The 14,538-nt window shown below is 47.4% G+C and overlaps 1 protein-coding gene across 1 annotated transcript; it reads left to right on the forward strand.

Annotated features, from left to right (window-relative positions):
• The first annotated feature begins 7,873 nt into the window (after window positions 1-7,873).
• On the forward strand, window positions 7,874-13,878 carry Prss32 (protease, serine 32). Its single transcript, NM_027220.2, has 5 exons — window positions 7,874-8,028; window positions 8,481-8,643; window positions 10,073-10,353; window positions 11,341-11,504; window positions 13,182-13,878. The coding sequence occupies exons 1-5, from the start codon at window positions 7,899-7,901 to the stop codon at window positions 13,446-13,448; spliced, it is 1,005 nt and encodes a 334-aa protein (NP_081496.2). The 5' UTR covers window positions 7,874-7,898; the 3' UTR covers window positions 13,449-13,878.
• Window positions 13,879-14,538: the final 660 nt, after the last annotated feature.

Raw genomic sequence — 14,538 nt, forward strand, 5'->3', positions numbered from 1 at the left:
GGATTTTTGGGAAAGCATTTGAAATGTAAATGAAGAAAATACCTAATAAAAATAAAATTTAAAAAAGATTTATTTATTTTTTAAGTACATGAATATACATACTGTTGCTGTCTTCAGACACACCAGATTAGGGCATCAGATCCCATTACAGATGGTTGTGAGCCATGATGTGGTTGCTGGGATTTGAACTCAGAACCTCTGAAAGAGCCATCAGTGCTCTTAACTACTGAGCCATCTTTCCAGCCCCCTAATTAATTTTTCTAAAGCGTTATTTTAGAGAGAAGGCCCAGGGGTTAAGAGCACTTGCTCTTCTTGCAGAGGACCTAAGTTCAGTTCCCTGTACTCACAAGGCAGCTCAGGACTGTCCTTAACTCCACTTCTAGGGATCTGATGCTCTCGTCTGACCTCTGCAGGCACCAAGCACACAGGTGCTGCACAGACACGAATCCAAACAAAATACTGGTACATAGAAAATAAAGTAAGTTTAAGATATTATTTATTTATTTTGCTCTCATGAGGCAAGGTTTCTCTGTGTGTTCTGTCCTGGAACTTGATTTATAGACCAAGCTGGCCTTGAACTCACAGCCTACCTCTGCTTCCTAAGTGCTGGGATTAAAGGTATGCACCATTGTGTCTGGCTTTGGTGGTTTCTTCTTCCTCTTCCTCCTCCTCTACCTCCTCCCCCTCCTCCTTTCTTTTCGAGACAGGATTTCTCTGTGTAACAGCCCTGGCTGTCCTGGAACTCAATCTGTAGACCTCACAGAAATCTGTCTACTTCTGCCCCCTGAGTGTTGAGATTAAAGGTGTGTGCCATCACATCTGTCTTTCTGTCTGGCTTCTAAAAATGTGTGTGTGTGTGTGTGTGTATGTGTGTGTGTGTGTGTGTGTGTGTGTGTGTGTGTGTGTGTGTTTGAGTGCTGGAGAAGACCAGAAGAAGTCTTTGCATTCCTTGGAAATAAAGTCATAATTAGTTGAGCTGTCTGATGTGGCTTCCAGAAACCATATTCTGATCCTCTGAAAGACCAGCAAGCAATTTTACTGCTGAGCCATCTCTCTAGCTCCTAAACTACATTTATTTATGTATGTGTGTGTGAGTTGGTGCTTACGTACCACAGCACGAGTGCTGAGCTCAGAGGACAACTTCTACACGATGATTCTTTCCTGCATGTGGGTTCCAGGCATTGAGTTAGGTCCTTAGCCTTGGTGGGAAGTGTCTTTGCTACTCTCTTGCCATCCTTCAGGCTCTCTCTCTCTCTCTCTCTCTCTCCCTCTCTCTCTCTCTCTCTCTCTCCCCCTCTCTCTCTTAGCTCACAGCTTCGGGGAGCTCTGCAGAACCAGGGCCAGCAGAGTAACAACCTGCAAGCGACAGGAAGGAGCTCAGCTCAGCAGGACTTGGACTTGTAGCCAGCTTTGGTGCAAACTTTTAGAGTCTAACACTGGGTAGTTTATTGCAGGCATATTTAAGTACAGTACAGTTTGGATAGAAGTTTCCTGATATAGTGCAATTCTGTGTGCACAATGAGGTATAATTACCTTGAAACTCTTCTCGAAGTACGGTATTTCTTCCATGAAGATGGGCTCTAGAGATAGGCTACATGTGTTACCTTAAGGGCTTGGGGAGTATCTGGTGTGGTCTGGATCATACAGAGGGCACACAGGTCACCTAGGCTATTAACTATCTCCAGTCCTGCTTGTGAGAGCCTGGGGGACCCATGTAGAGCCCTACATGATACCACCGGGGTCATCTAGGCTATGGGCCACTGAAGTGGAAATTTCTGATTTCTTTGGAGACTCAGTTGTGTCATGTGATGCTTTTCTGGAAGTTGTCTTGTGAGAGGGTGTTTTGCTGCAGCAGACACTTGAAAGGATGTGTGATGTTTGGAAAGAGTCTAAGTAGAACCCCACAGACTGTGAGTGACACTCTTGCACTGGTATGCCTTGCAACACTTGCTGGTCTTCAGATCTTCGCTTGTCATGACTGTGCAGAGATAAACGCACCACAGAATTTCTGGTGGCGTGCTGGCTGCTTCTTGCCGTGGTGCCGATTTGGCAGAGCCTCTCGAGTTCTGCTGGGTTGAGCGGCTACTATTGATTTGTATTTGGGGTTCACTATTGTCTTGTATTGTATTGTATTGTATTTGGGGTTCACTATTGGACTGGACTGCTGACAAGGATTGGAATTGCCCCAAAGAACTATTTCTGAACAGGTCCAGAACTCCCATTTCCTATTAACATGCCTTTGCTCCTACCTCTGGTGAGAGGTTGATGTGTTTAAGAACCCTTATTAAAGTAGGTTTTGGGAAAAATCTAAGCCTACAGGTCACCTCCATTGAAATGAGGCTATTTATCTCTGTAGTGGTTTAATTAAATATGACCCTCTATATACTCGTGTGTTTGAATTTTTGGCCCATAGGGAATGGCACTATTAGTGGGTGTGGCCTTGTTGGAGCAGGTGTGGTCTTGTTGGAGGAAGTGTGTCACTGTGGGGGTGGGCTTTGAGGTCTCTTATGCTGAAGCTATGCCCAGTGTGGCACAGTCTCCCATTGCTGAGGATCAAGATGCAGAACTCTCAGATCCTTCTCCAGTACCATGTCTGCCTGTATGGAACCATGACTCCCACTATGATGATAATAGATTAAACTTCTGAAACTGTACACTAGCCCCAAGTAAATATCCTTTATAAGAGTTGCTGTGGTCATGGCGTCTCTTCACAGCAATGAAACCTTAACTAAGACATTTTCTTCTGTTGAAGAGACAATTCTATGTGTTTAACATTCCTGATTTTTCTAGTACTTATTGGTGAGCACAAGGACGTCTATGTTCCCAACACACAGCAACATAAAGAAACTAGGACAGCAACCCAAAGATCTAGGGATAGATTAGCTGTAGAAGATGTGCCTAGCATAACCCTCAGTACTGCAAAAAGAAAAGAAAAAGAATGAAGAAAATTGAGCTAAAACATGAACAGCACTCTTTGGGGGTGGGTCTCCTAAATTTCTCTTTAAAAAGGGATTTTTTTTTTTTAATTTTGGTTTTTCTGTAGTCCAGGCTTTATTGAAACTCTTTCTGTTGACCAGGCTGGCCTCCAACTCATAGTGCTGGGATTAAACATCATCCCTGCTTGGCTTCCCTTAGAAAGACTGTACACATCAGACAATAGTGATGAGACCCTAAGGATGTGACTAGAAATGTGAGCTGTAACTTCTAGCTAAAGCACTTCAGCAGAAGAGATGAATGGTAAAGCAGACCTAGCTAATGAAGAAAGGCTTAAGAGGAGCAGAGGTGAGGACTGTGGGGCTGAGATATTGGAGCAAAAGGAGAGTATGGAACATTAGCTCTGCATTTGCAGCATTTTCAAGTCTGGAGTCAGGGCTGGAGTCTCTTCCTATTGTTATAGTAATATGTAATAAATGCTTTCCACAATAAAACCTGGGCAGATGATGGCTCAGGCAATACAGTGATGGCTAATCTTGGTTGTCAACTTGATGAAATTTAGAGTCAATAAGTCCAAACAGTTGGGCACACTTGTGGGGGATTTGAGGTGGGACGGAATAACCTGGAAATCTGGACCATACCTTCTGGTGGCAGCCTACTTAAGAAAGCTCTTGCTTTTGCCTGCTTGTCCTCTGTGGCAAGTTCATCTATCCCGATGCTGTTGTGTTCCTTTGCTGATATTAATACCTGCTTCTTCAGGACGCTAACAGACTAAAGACCAGTTGAGACATCCATCTTCATGGACCGAATAACTGCTGGATTCTTGGTCTTCCTTTTGAGAGACTATAATTATTGGACTAGTCAGGCCACAGCTTGTAAGCCACTTTAATAATCTTCTTTTAACACACATGAGTGCACTCTCACCACACATACACACACCAGTTCTGCTTCTTCAGAGAACCCTGATTAATACAGCTCTCCAGAACCCATGTAAGAAGCTGGTACAATGGCCTATGTCTGTAATCCCAGGGCTAGAGGCATAGACATGAGCATCCCTGGGTCTTACTGATCCGGTAGTTTAGCTAAGTCAGTGAGCTCTTTTCTCAGAAAAGAAGGTGGAGAGCAATTGAGGGAGACACCCAGTGCCAACCTCTAGTCTCCACACATATGTGTACTCACATGTGTTCTCATCCATACATATAAATGCACAACACACTCAAATATATACACATGCGTTCACACACACATTTTTTTCCATGACAGTGTTAGTTGGGTGACAGAGATGGCTCAGTGGCTAAGAGAACTTGCTATTCTTGTGGAGGACCAGAGTTTGGTTCTCAATATCCACATTATAACTTAAAACCATCTGTACCTCTAGTTCCAGAGGATCTGGCACCCTCTTCTGGCAGCCAGAGGTATCAGGCACACAAACAGTGCTCATACATACCTGCAAGCAAAACACTCATGCACAAAAAAACCAATAAATTTAAAAAAAATTGTTAAACTAAAATAAAGGGTTTGAAAAATCCGAACAGCAAGCCAGGCTCTAGGACCCCCCATCCTGTTACAAAGCAGAGTGTGTTGAAGGCCTGTACAGGCCAGCTGTCTGTGTCAGGGAGGTATCCTAGGTTGTGAGGTCTAACGAGGGAGAAGCATGTGTTGGTTATTCCCAGAGCAACGCTTGTTGAAATAAGGAACAAGGTGGACATGCCTGGGAAGGAGGGGTCTACAGCTCCCTGCCATCCTGTTAAACCCTCCAGAGGCCCAGGGATATTTACCAGTACTGCACCCAGCAGGGAACCAGGTACCTGAAACACAGAAACGCTTGTGGATAGGTGTGAGACCTAAGGACCAGAGATTAACAGGATAGGCATTGGCTCTGGTCTTGGAGGAATTCTCCAACACAACTGCTTTTTCCTAATCCCCACTTTCCCTGCTGCCTCGTCCCTTCCCCCCTCCTCGTTCCCTTTCTTCCCTCCCCTTTCCTAGGGAGTATTGTATGACTTTTCCTGGGAAAGAAAATAACAGATCGGCCTATTCATCCAGACGGGACACCAATAACAGACACAGAGGTTCAGCCCACGTGTAGCCCAGTGAACGAGTGGGTTGATATGGGGGCTACTGATTAGAACATGGGTCACTCAAGGCAGCTGCATCACCGGAAGTACACACTAGATGAGAATGATTCAAAGTACAGGCAGCTCTGCCAGCAATGCACTCTGTCCTCTCAGAGTTCACTAACTGCTTTTATAACCCAAGGGAGGGCCTTTAGGAATCTTATCTGCAGTTCTTTGAGCACTTCCCTCGTGTGTGTGTGTGTGTGTGTGTGTGTGTGTGCGCATGCGCGCGTTGTCTACTTTATTTATTTATCACCCTTGCTTCCTTCTTTCCTTCCTTCCTTTCTTTTTTTTTTTTTTTTAAAGATTTATTTATTTATTATATGTAAGTACACTGTAGCTGTCTTCAGACACTCCAGAAGAGGGAGTCAGATCTCGTTACAGATGGTTGTGAGCCACCATGTGGTTGCTGGGATTTGAACTCCGGACCTTCGGAAGAGCAGTCGGGTGCTCTTACCCACTGAGCCATCTCACCAGCCCCTTTCCTTCCTTTCTTAAAGATTTATTTATTTCTGTTTTATATGTTTGAGAGTTTTTCCTGCATGGATCTAAGTGCATCACACGCATGCAGTACCCACAGAGGCCAGAAGAGGGCATCAGATCCCCAGAACTAAGGTTACAGATGATTGTGAGCAGCCATGTTTTCGGAATCCAAGCCTGTTCCTTAACAATAGCACTAAGTGCTCTTAAGCAGAGCGTCTCTCCGGCTCTCTACCCCCGTTTGTTTATTTTGAGACAGACTCTTTGGAGCCTGGGGCTTGCTGATGAGACTTGACTGGCCAGCAACCTCCAGTAATCTGTCTTTGCTTCCCTAGCAGACTACAAGAGCATGCCATCAGGCCTAGCTAGCCAGTACAGAAAGCATTTAACTGGGGGCTAGCTTATAGTTTCAGAGGATTAGCCCATGATCATCATGATGGAAGATAGGCAGGCATGGTTCTAGACAGTAGCTGAGAGCTTTATATCCTGATGCACAGGCAGCAGGCTGAGAGACATTGGCCTGGTGTGGACTATTGAAACCTCAACGTCTGCAGAGACTAAAGGAAAGGCCATCCAGAGACTGTCCTATCTGGGGATTCATCCCATACACAGTTACCAAACATAGACACTATTGTGGATGCCAAGAAGTACATGTTGAAAAGAGCCTGATATGATTGTCAGATATACCCTGCCAGAGCCTTACAAATACAGAAGTGGATGCTCACAGCCAACCATTGAACTGAGCGCAGGGTCCCCAATAGAGGAGTTAGAGAAAGGACTGAAGGAGTTGAAGGGATTTGCAACCCCACAGGAAGAACAACAATATCAACCAACCAGTCCCCCAGAACTCCCAGGGACTAGGACATCAACAAAGGAGTACACATGGCTCCAGCTGCATATGTTGCAGAGGATGGCTTTGTCATGAGTCAATGGGAGGGGAGGTCCTTGGTCCTATGAAAGCTTGATAGATGCCCCAGTGTAGGGGAATCAAGGGCTTGGAGGTGGGAGTGGGTGGGTGGGTGGAGGAACACTCTCATAGAAGCAGGGGAAGGGAGAATGGGATAGGGAGTTTTGGGTAGGGGGAACCGGGAAAGGGGATAACATTTGAAATATAAATAAAGAAAATATCCTGCTGGGCGTGGTGGCGCACACCTTTAATCTCAGCACTCGAGGCCAGCCTGGTCTACAAAGCGAGTTCCAGGACAGCCAGGGCTACACAGAGAAACCCTGTCTCGAAAAATCTAAATAAATAAATAAATAAATAAATGAATAAATAAATAAATAAATAAATAAATAAATAGAAAAAATAAAGAAAATATACAATTAAAAAAAAAAGCAACTTCAGCACCCACCCCATGGGATGTGGCACACCTCTTCTAACAAGGCCACACCTCCTAGTTCTTCTCAAATAGTTCTACCAACTGGAGACCAAGCATTCAAATATATGAGCCTAAGGGAGGTGAGGGGGGCATTCTCATTCAAACCACCATAAACTCAAACTCAGTATTGTAGCCTAGCTCTGAACTTTCGACTCAATTGTCTCTACCTCCTGAGCCCTGGAACTGCAGGTGTGTGCTACACCAGCTCATCTGGTTTATGCAGGTACTGGGGATCAAGCGCGGAGCTTTGTGCATGCAGGCAGGTACTCTAGCAACTGACCTATAGCCTAAGCCCTTGTTTTCTTTATTTTAAATTATAAATATATTGGTGAACACATTGCACACAGGATGGAGATGGATGTGGAGACTTTAATATTGGATAAGATGGGGTCTGGGACTGAAGCATAAAGCGACACTGCAGCTGGCGAAGTAATTACTGTGTACAGTTTCCATTTCAGTGGGGGCATCTGGGTGTTTGAAGGCCAGTGAGCCTTTCTGGGAACAATCCTTTTTGAAAGGAGTTGCCTAGAGACTGAGTGAAGGGCAGCCAACAGAAGAGAAGTTTCTAGAGAAGACAAATACCACAGGAGTCTGAAAGGATGTCCACATGCCTCATCCTCCAGCCCAATGCTGGCATGCCCTTCTGCCTAGAGCTAGGCCCATGGCTGCCCTCTGGTGGACAGCGATGGACACGAAGGCTCCCGAGGGTGCCAGGCATACTATACAATGATTCTGCATCAATGAAAGTTGAGGGCCGTGGATGCTGCGGTTCCTGGATCAGGAAGGGGAGGACCAGAGGACCCCAGAGCATGAAGCATGTAGGGAAGTCAGGGTCTCTGTGCCCAGGGACAGTGGACATGTGAGGCCTCTCCCAAGGCTGCAGGGCAGGTGTGGAGGCTGAGCCCCACCCCAGGGCAAGTCCTGAAACCACACCAGAGCTGCAGTCCCTCTTCCTCTTCCTGGAGTATTTGGCCCCAGCAGGTGTACCATGGAGCTGGCTCTGCCTGCCATCCTATTTACCTTCTTTCCTGGAGTTCTTCTGGGGAGTGAGGTCCTCCCAACCGACTCTGACAGCCCGTCTACCACGACAGGCAGGAGGAGCATTGACTTGGACTCAGGTGAGGTGGTGTATGGGGAACGGGAGCTTCGGGAAGATACGTAGAATGCAGGTTTTGTTGTTTGGGTGGCTTTTTTGTTTGTTTTGTTTTTAGTTTTATTCTGTTTCTTTTAGTTTTGATTCCTGGTCTCATTGTAGCTCAGGCTGGCCTCCATTTTACTGCATAGTTGAAGCTGACCTTGAACTCCTGATCCTCCTGATTCAGTCTTCAGGTGCTGGGATTACAGGAAGGAGGCAGCAGAATTATAGGTTTGGAGGCAGACCCAGAGAGCTGTTTGATCCTGGCTCCTTCTGGCCTTATACTAGGCAGGTGCTATTAGGCACCAGGTACCTGAGACATCCTCTGGCCCACACTGGTCAAGCTCCCAGGGGCTGTGACAAACGAGCCAGGTTTGAGGGTATAGAGAAGGGCAGAATAGCCATGTATCACCCAATCCTACTGATTCCTTGCAGTGTGTGGACGTCCCAGGACATCAGGCCGCATCGTGTCAGGACAAGATGCCCAGCTGGGCCGGTGGCCTTGGCAGGTCAGCGTGCGGGAGAATGGGGCGCACGTGTGTGGGGGATCTCTGATTGCTGAGGACTGGGTGTTGACTGCTGCCCATTGCTTCAACCAGTGAGTGTCTCCCTATGGGTCACGTGGGCTGGGGCCTGTTGGATTTCCCTACATTCCTTTCAGATGACTTCATTTCTCCATTTGAACCATAGCTCCTGCCTACTATGGCAGGAGATGAGGCAGGGTCATGCCATTTTATATCTCAGTTACCTGTCTTGTTATTCCTCAAAATCAACTCTTGTATAGAAGGGATGGCTCAGAGGGTAAGAGGGTTTGCTGCACAAGCAAGGTGACTTGAGTTTGAATCCCCTGCCCAAGTTAGTGCAAACAGCCAAGTGTGGCTTATGCCTGGGGTGTATGTGGGAGCACGAGGCTCTCTGGGGACTGCTGACTTCCAGTACAGTTCTAGGTTATGTGGAAAACCCCGTCTCAAGGCTAAGAGTAATAGAGCAGGGTATCTGATGTTACCCTATGCTTTCTGTACACGCCTAGGAACCTGTGTACCCACTGACATACTGACATGCAGACACACACGGTGGGGGGGGGACAGTTACTAAATCAGCCCTTGAGAACCCAAGGTCTTTGTGTATGTATGTGAGCATATGTGAAGTATGTGGCCATGAGTGTTTGAATGTGGGCACAGACATGCCACAGTGCATGTGTGACAGTCAGAGGACACCCTCAGGGGTCACTCCTTATCTTTCACTTTTCTTTTTTGTTATTGTTACTGTTGGTTTTTATTATTTATTTATTTATTTATTTATTTATTTATTTATTTATTTATTTATTTATTTATTTATTTTAAATGTATATGTACAGAGTGTTCTCTTTAATATGTGTAAGTGTTCTGCCTGTAGGCCAGAAGAGGGCACCAGCTTCATTACAGATGGTTGTGAGCCACCTGTGGCTGTTGGGAATTGAACTCAGGTCCTCTAGAAGAGCAGTCACTGCTCTCAACTGATGAGCCATCTCTCCAGCCCTCACCTTGCTTTTTGAGACCAGGCTTCTCTTTTTGTCCACAGCTGTATTTACCGGGCTAGTTGGTCAGGAGCTTTTATTAACTCTCCTGTCTTCACTTCCCGCTTCTCCATAGGGACAGACTGGGGTTGTAGATTTGCACACCACTGGGCCTGGCTTATTCACTGGGTTGTGGAGATCCAAACTGAAGTTTTTATGCTTGTACTGTAAGCGTTCTTACACGTTGACCCATCGGTCTAGGTTCCAAGAATCCAAGGTCTCAAATAGACTGCTCAATAGCCAGGGGCCTTTGGATGGGTGACTTGACTTTCCTAGCTCTGTTCTGCACCTGAAAAATGGAGGAAGTGATGGCAGATTTATGGGTTACAATGATCATTAATGGTGGTCATTAAAGGCGGTGCTTGGCATTGCTTTGGTGTGCTTAGCTCTCAGAAAAGCCCAGTAGCAGTATTAGAGTCTCTGCATAAAGACTGTCTTTCATTTTCATCCACCAACCTCCCCCTTCTCCCAGGGGCCAGTCCCTGTCTATCTACACAGTACTGCTGGGTACCATCTCCTCCTACCCTGAGGACAATGAGCCGAAGGAGCTGAGAGCTGTGGCCCAGTTTATCAAGCACCCAAGCTATTCAGCGGACGAGCACAGCAGTGGAGACATTGCCCTGGTGCAGCTGGCTTCACCCATCTCCTTCAATGACTACATGCTTCCAGTCTGCCTCCCGAAACCTGGCGACCCCCTGGATCCTGGCACCATGTGCTGGGTCACTGGCTGGGGACACATTGGCACAAATCAACGTAAGGATGTTTGGAGCTGGTGGCAGGGTAGCCAGTCTTGACACCTTTCCTAGGGCCAGTCCCCACCCTCAGACAGGACCCATATGGAGTCTTTGCAAAGAATGCCCATTACAGAGGGTGCATTAAAACACTGCCACAACAGCTCATCACCAGCTGGCTACTGCCAGCTCCCAGATGTCCTCCTAGCATCTAATAACCAGAAGGATAGTGTTACATCCAGCAATGGGTAAGAGATGCCAACTGGGCCTGCATCACAACCTTCCTGTCATCTTTGCTGCCAAGGCCCTTGTGGACAGTGCTTACCAGGAGTTCATTTTTGACTGAGCAGCCTTCACTATCTAATGGGGTCCCTGCTCTTCCTCTGGTCAGTGAGTTCTCTAGAGTGCTGACCCAGTGGGGTTAAGGCTGGAGGTGCACAGCATGATGCTTTTAAAGGCATTTCCATTTCCAACTGTCATCTGCATGGCCCTCATCTCTGTTGTCATTTCTGCGATCTCATCTTGATTTAGTGTCCTGAGGCGGAGGGTAAATCAGATAGGTGGTCACTCTCACTCAGTTCAGGAGACCAGAAGCTTGAAATTAAGGTATTATCTGGGCCTCAAACCTTTTGGGGTTCTAGGGAGGGCCCCTCTTTGCCTCTCAACATCTGCCAGTGCTATGCGATCCTGGCCTCTTAGCCACAATACTCTAGTCTTAGCCTTGGGGTCCACAAAGACCTCCACTGCCATGTGTCTCCCCAGATCTCCTCTCTGTGTCTGTTAAAGGTTCTCATCTTGATCTCCCAGGTTGGGATGTGAAGCTGTCTATGTGCTCAGATGCCACCCCACCCAGATACACATTTGCAAAGCTTTTCAGGGCCTCATGTGGGGAAACAGGCCCTGAGCAAAGAAGCAGAAGAAATGACCCCCGTCACAGGGTTCAGTTAGACGTGTGGAGCTAGGAGGCGACGGAGTGTCCTCTTCTAACTCTGCTCTCTCCCAACCCCAGCGCTCCCACCACCCTTTACCCTGCAGGAGTTGCAGGTGCCTCTCATTGATGCTGAGACCTGCAATACCTACTACCAGGAGAACTCCATTCCCGGCACGGAGCCAGTCATCCTTGAAGGCATGCTGTGTGCTGGTTTCCAGGAAGGCAAGAAGGATGCTTGTAATGTGAGTCAGACACATCCAGACAGTGCCACCTCACCAGCAACCCAGAGGGCAGGCAGGGTGCTCCTCTCCCCTCCACACCAAGAAACTTTCAGGAGGGTTGGGCATCTTAACAACAGTGTGTGTGCATGCGTGGGCACACACACACACACACACACACTTCAAAAAGTTATCCCAGATGTTGTCTCCCTTCCAAATATTTTATAAGCACAATCATAGGGCTGGGAAGATGGTTCATTGTCTGCATCACAAGCATGAGGAACTGAATTTGAATCCTCAGCATTCATATATTAAAAAAAAAAAAGCCAAAAAAACAAAACAAAAAGCCAGATGTGAACAGGTTGTGGTGGCATACACCTTTGATCCCAGCACTCAGGAGGCAGAGGCAGGTGAGTCTCTGAGTTCAAGGCCAGACTGGTCTACAAGTTCCAAGACAGCCAGGGCTACACAGGGAAACCCTGTCTTGGAAAAAAAATAAAAAAGACTTGTACAATAGTACAAGTCTATGATTCCATCATGGCGGTGGGTGGAGTGTCAGAGGCAGGCAGGTTCTAGGGGCTTGCTAGCAGGCCCGTCTAATCAAAACACATGTTCCCAAGTTCAGTGAGAGACTAGGTGGGGAGTGATGAAGGAAGACATGCAATGCTGACCTTTGGCCTCTGCATGCACACACAGGACAGCACACACCTCTCTCTCACATGCCTCACCTCTGTCAAATAAAATAAAATAAATATGACCAGAGAGCTGGGGGTGTGGGTGAGTGGTAGAATGTTTACCAAATGTTTGAAAGGCCTTGGGCTCCACCCTCAGCAGAGTTAGGGAGGGAGAGAGAGGGAGAGGGAGAGAGACAGAGGGAGAGGGAGAGACAGAAAGACAGGGAGAGAGACAAAGACAGACAGACAGACAGACAAGAGAGTGAGAGAAACACAGAGAGAGATACACAGAGAAACAGAGAGATATAGAAACAGACAGAGACACAGAGAAAGAGAGAGACAGAGAGACACACATGCGTGGGCGCGTGCACGCGCACACACACACAAAGAGAGAGAGAGAGAGAGAGAGAGAGAGAGAGAGAGAGAGAGAGAGAGAGAGAGAGAGAGAAATTGGAAATTGAATTAAATAACTGTGAGCTTACCTCGATCCTGAAAGTTTTCATCCCCCTTCTTGGTGAACGCTAGAAACCTTTGACTACATTTTCAGCAAGAGCAGGCCACATTCAAGCTTGGTTGGTTTTATCCTTTCTTGTTTGCTCTTCTACACACCCTAACTGCCAAATACATCTTGATTGTTTCTTCAAAAAGATGTTTTAGATAAAATCAAACAAGCTGAAGCAAGAAGCACTGTCAGCGGCTCTGAGGTGGCGGCTCTGAGGTGGCGGCTCTGAAGTGGCCTCCTGCTTTTGTCTCTGAACTCACAGCTTCGGCAGAAGTTCATATTTAGACACTAGGTCAAGTGTCTTATCTGCTAGGGATCTCTAGCAGTTCTCAGGAAACCTACAGTTCTCAGATCACCCATCCCTAAAACCTTCTAGAAACTTCCAATTCCTTGATCCTGTCTAGTATGATGAAGAGAGTCTGAAGGGACTGGGTTGGAGAAGTTCAACCTGTGTTTTCTACCTGTGTAATGAAGGCAGTGGGCTCAGACAACCCCAACAACTGTGTATCCCTTCTTTCTCCTCAGGGTGATTCCGGAGGTCCCCTAGTCTGTGACATTAATGATGTCTGGATCCAGGCAGGGGTGGTGAGTTGGGGATCTGATTGTGCTCTGTTCAAGAGGCCAGGTGTTTACACCAACGTCAGTGTCTACATCTCATGGATTCAGAACACAATGTGGAATTTACCCATGGAAGGAAGAGGTTTTTCCCCCAGCCTTTCAGGGACTCCACTCTTGGGCCTGTTGCTGTTTCTCACATCCCTCAGTAGCGCCTTCTTCCTCCTGGGACCCTAATGCCATCATCTCTGCACCTGTATCTGGAACTGTTCCCCTCGACCGGCTTCCAGGCCAGCACAGCTTCTCTCACAGACGCCCTCCTGTGCCCTCCTTGCACAGCTACCTTCAGACAAGCACCCCATCCATGCTGTGTCCTTTAGGGACCCTCTCCTCACCCCATCAGAAGCCTCCTAACTCCCACATCATTAAGATCCTTGGGACCATCAGCTAAGCTCTGATCTCCTGGCCCCCATGGACCCTGAGCTGCCTCTCACACCCTTGGGGCCTGTGGGTTTCCAGGGGCAGAGGGACTTCATGCCTCTCACTCCTGGGTGGAGCACAGGCCACAGCCATCTTTCAGGGTATCCTTTGGTGGTGTCTGTGACCAGGCAAGTCTTTCTCTAGTGTATCTGTGTCTGAAACAATAAAGACTGGATCGGGCAGTGCACAATTTCCCCCTGCGTGGCTTCTCCTATGCGCATGAGCTTCAACCTCCACGGGTGCCCAGAGGGATACCCCTACAAGCCTCCCGCATATGCAAATGTCACCCATATAGTGTCACCAGATGCTTGGCACTCCTGTGCACACAATGCTCTCAGTCCCATTGCTCAGAAGCAGGAAAAAGAAGAGTTGGAAACTCTAGCTTGTCCAGGTCCTCAGCTCAGCTTCCTTGCTTGTAGGGATGGCAGAGTGCTTCCTGAAGATTCTGGGGCCATTGGTAGGACTGGGATAATGTTAGGGTCACAAGTAAGGCGTGGGGTCACTTACGAGCTTATAGGTGGGCATGAGGTAAATCCTAGAGGCCATTGGTGGGACCAAAATGAATCTCAGTATTACTGGCAGGTGTGAGCCCCAGTCCCTGGGCTATGTATGGGTGGGGCTGGTAGTAGGTTAGACTCATAGCTCCTGAGTTGGGCAGAGGAGATGCCAGCTCACACTTCTGGGTGTAAACAGATCTGGTATGGTGCCAAGCCAGGGTTGTTTCCAACTCCCTGGGTATATGATAGTTCTGCTGGAGGGCAGTGCCCTGGCTGCAGCCCAGGCAATGGAAGATGTGAGCAAAGCTACTAGGAAAGCAGCGGACAGGAGGTGGGGACACACGAATCCT

This window comes from Mus musculus, chromosome 17 (genome assembly GCF_000001635.26).
Source record: "Mus musculus strain C57BL/6J chromosome 17, GRCm38.p6 C57BL/6J".
NCBI classification, from domain to species: domain Eukaryota; kingdom Metazoa; phylum Chordata; class Mammalia; order Rodentia; family Muridae; genus Mus; species Mus musculus.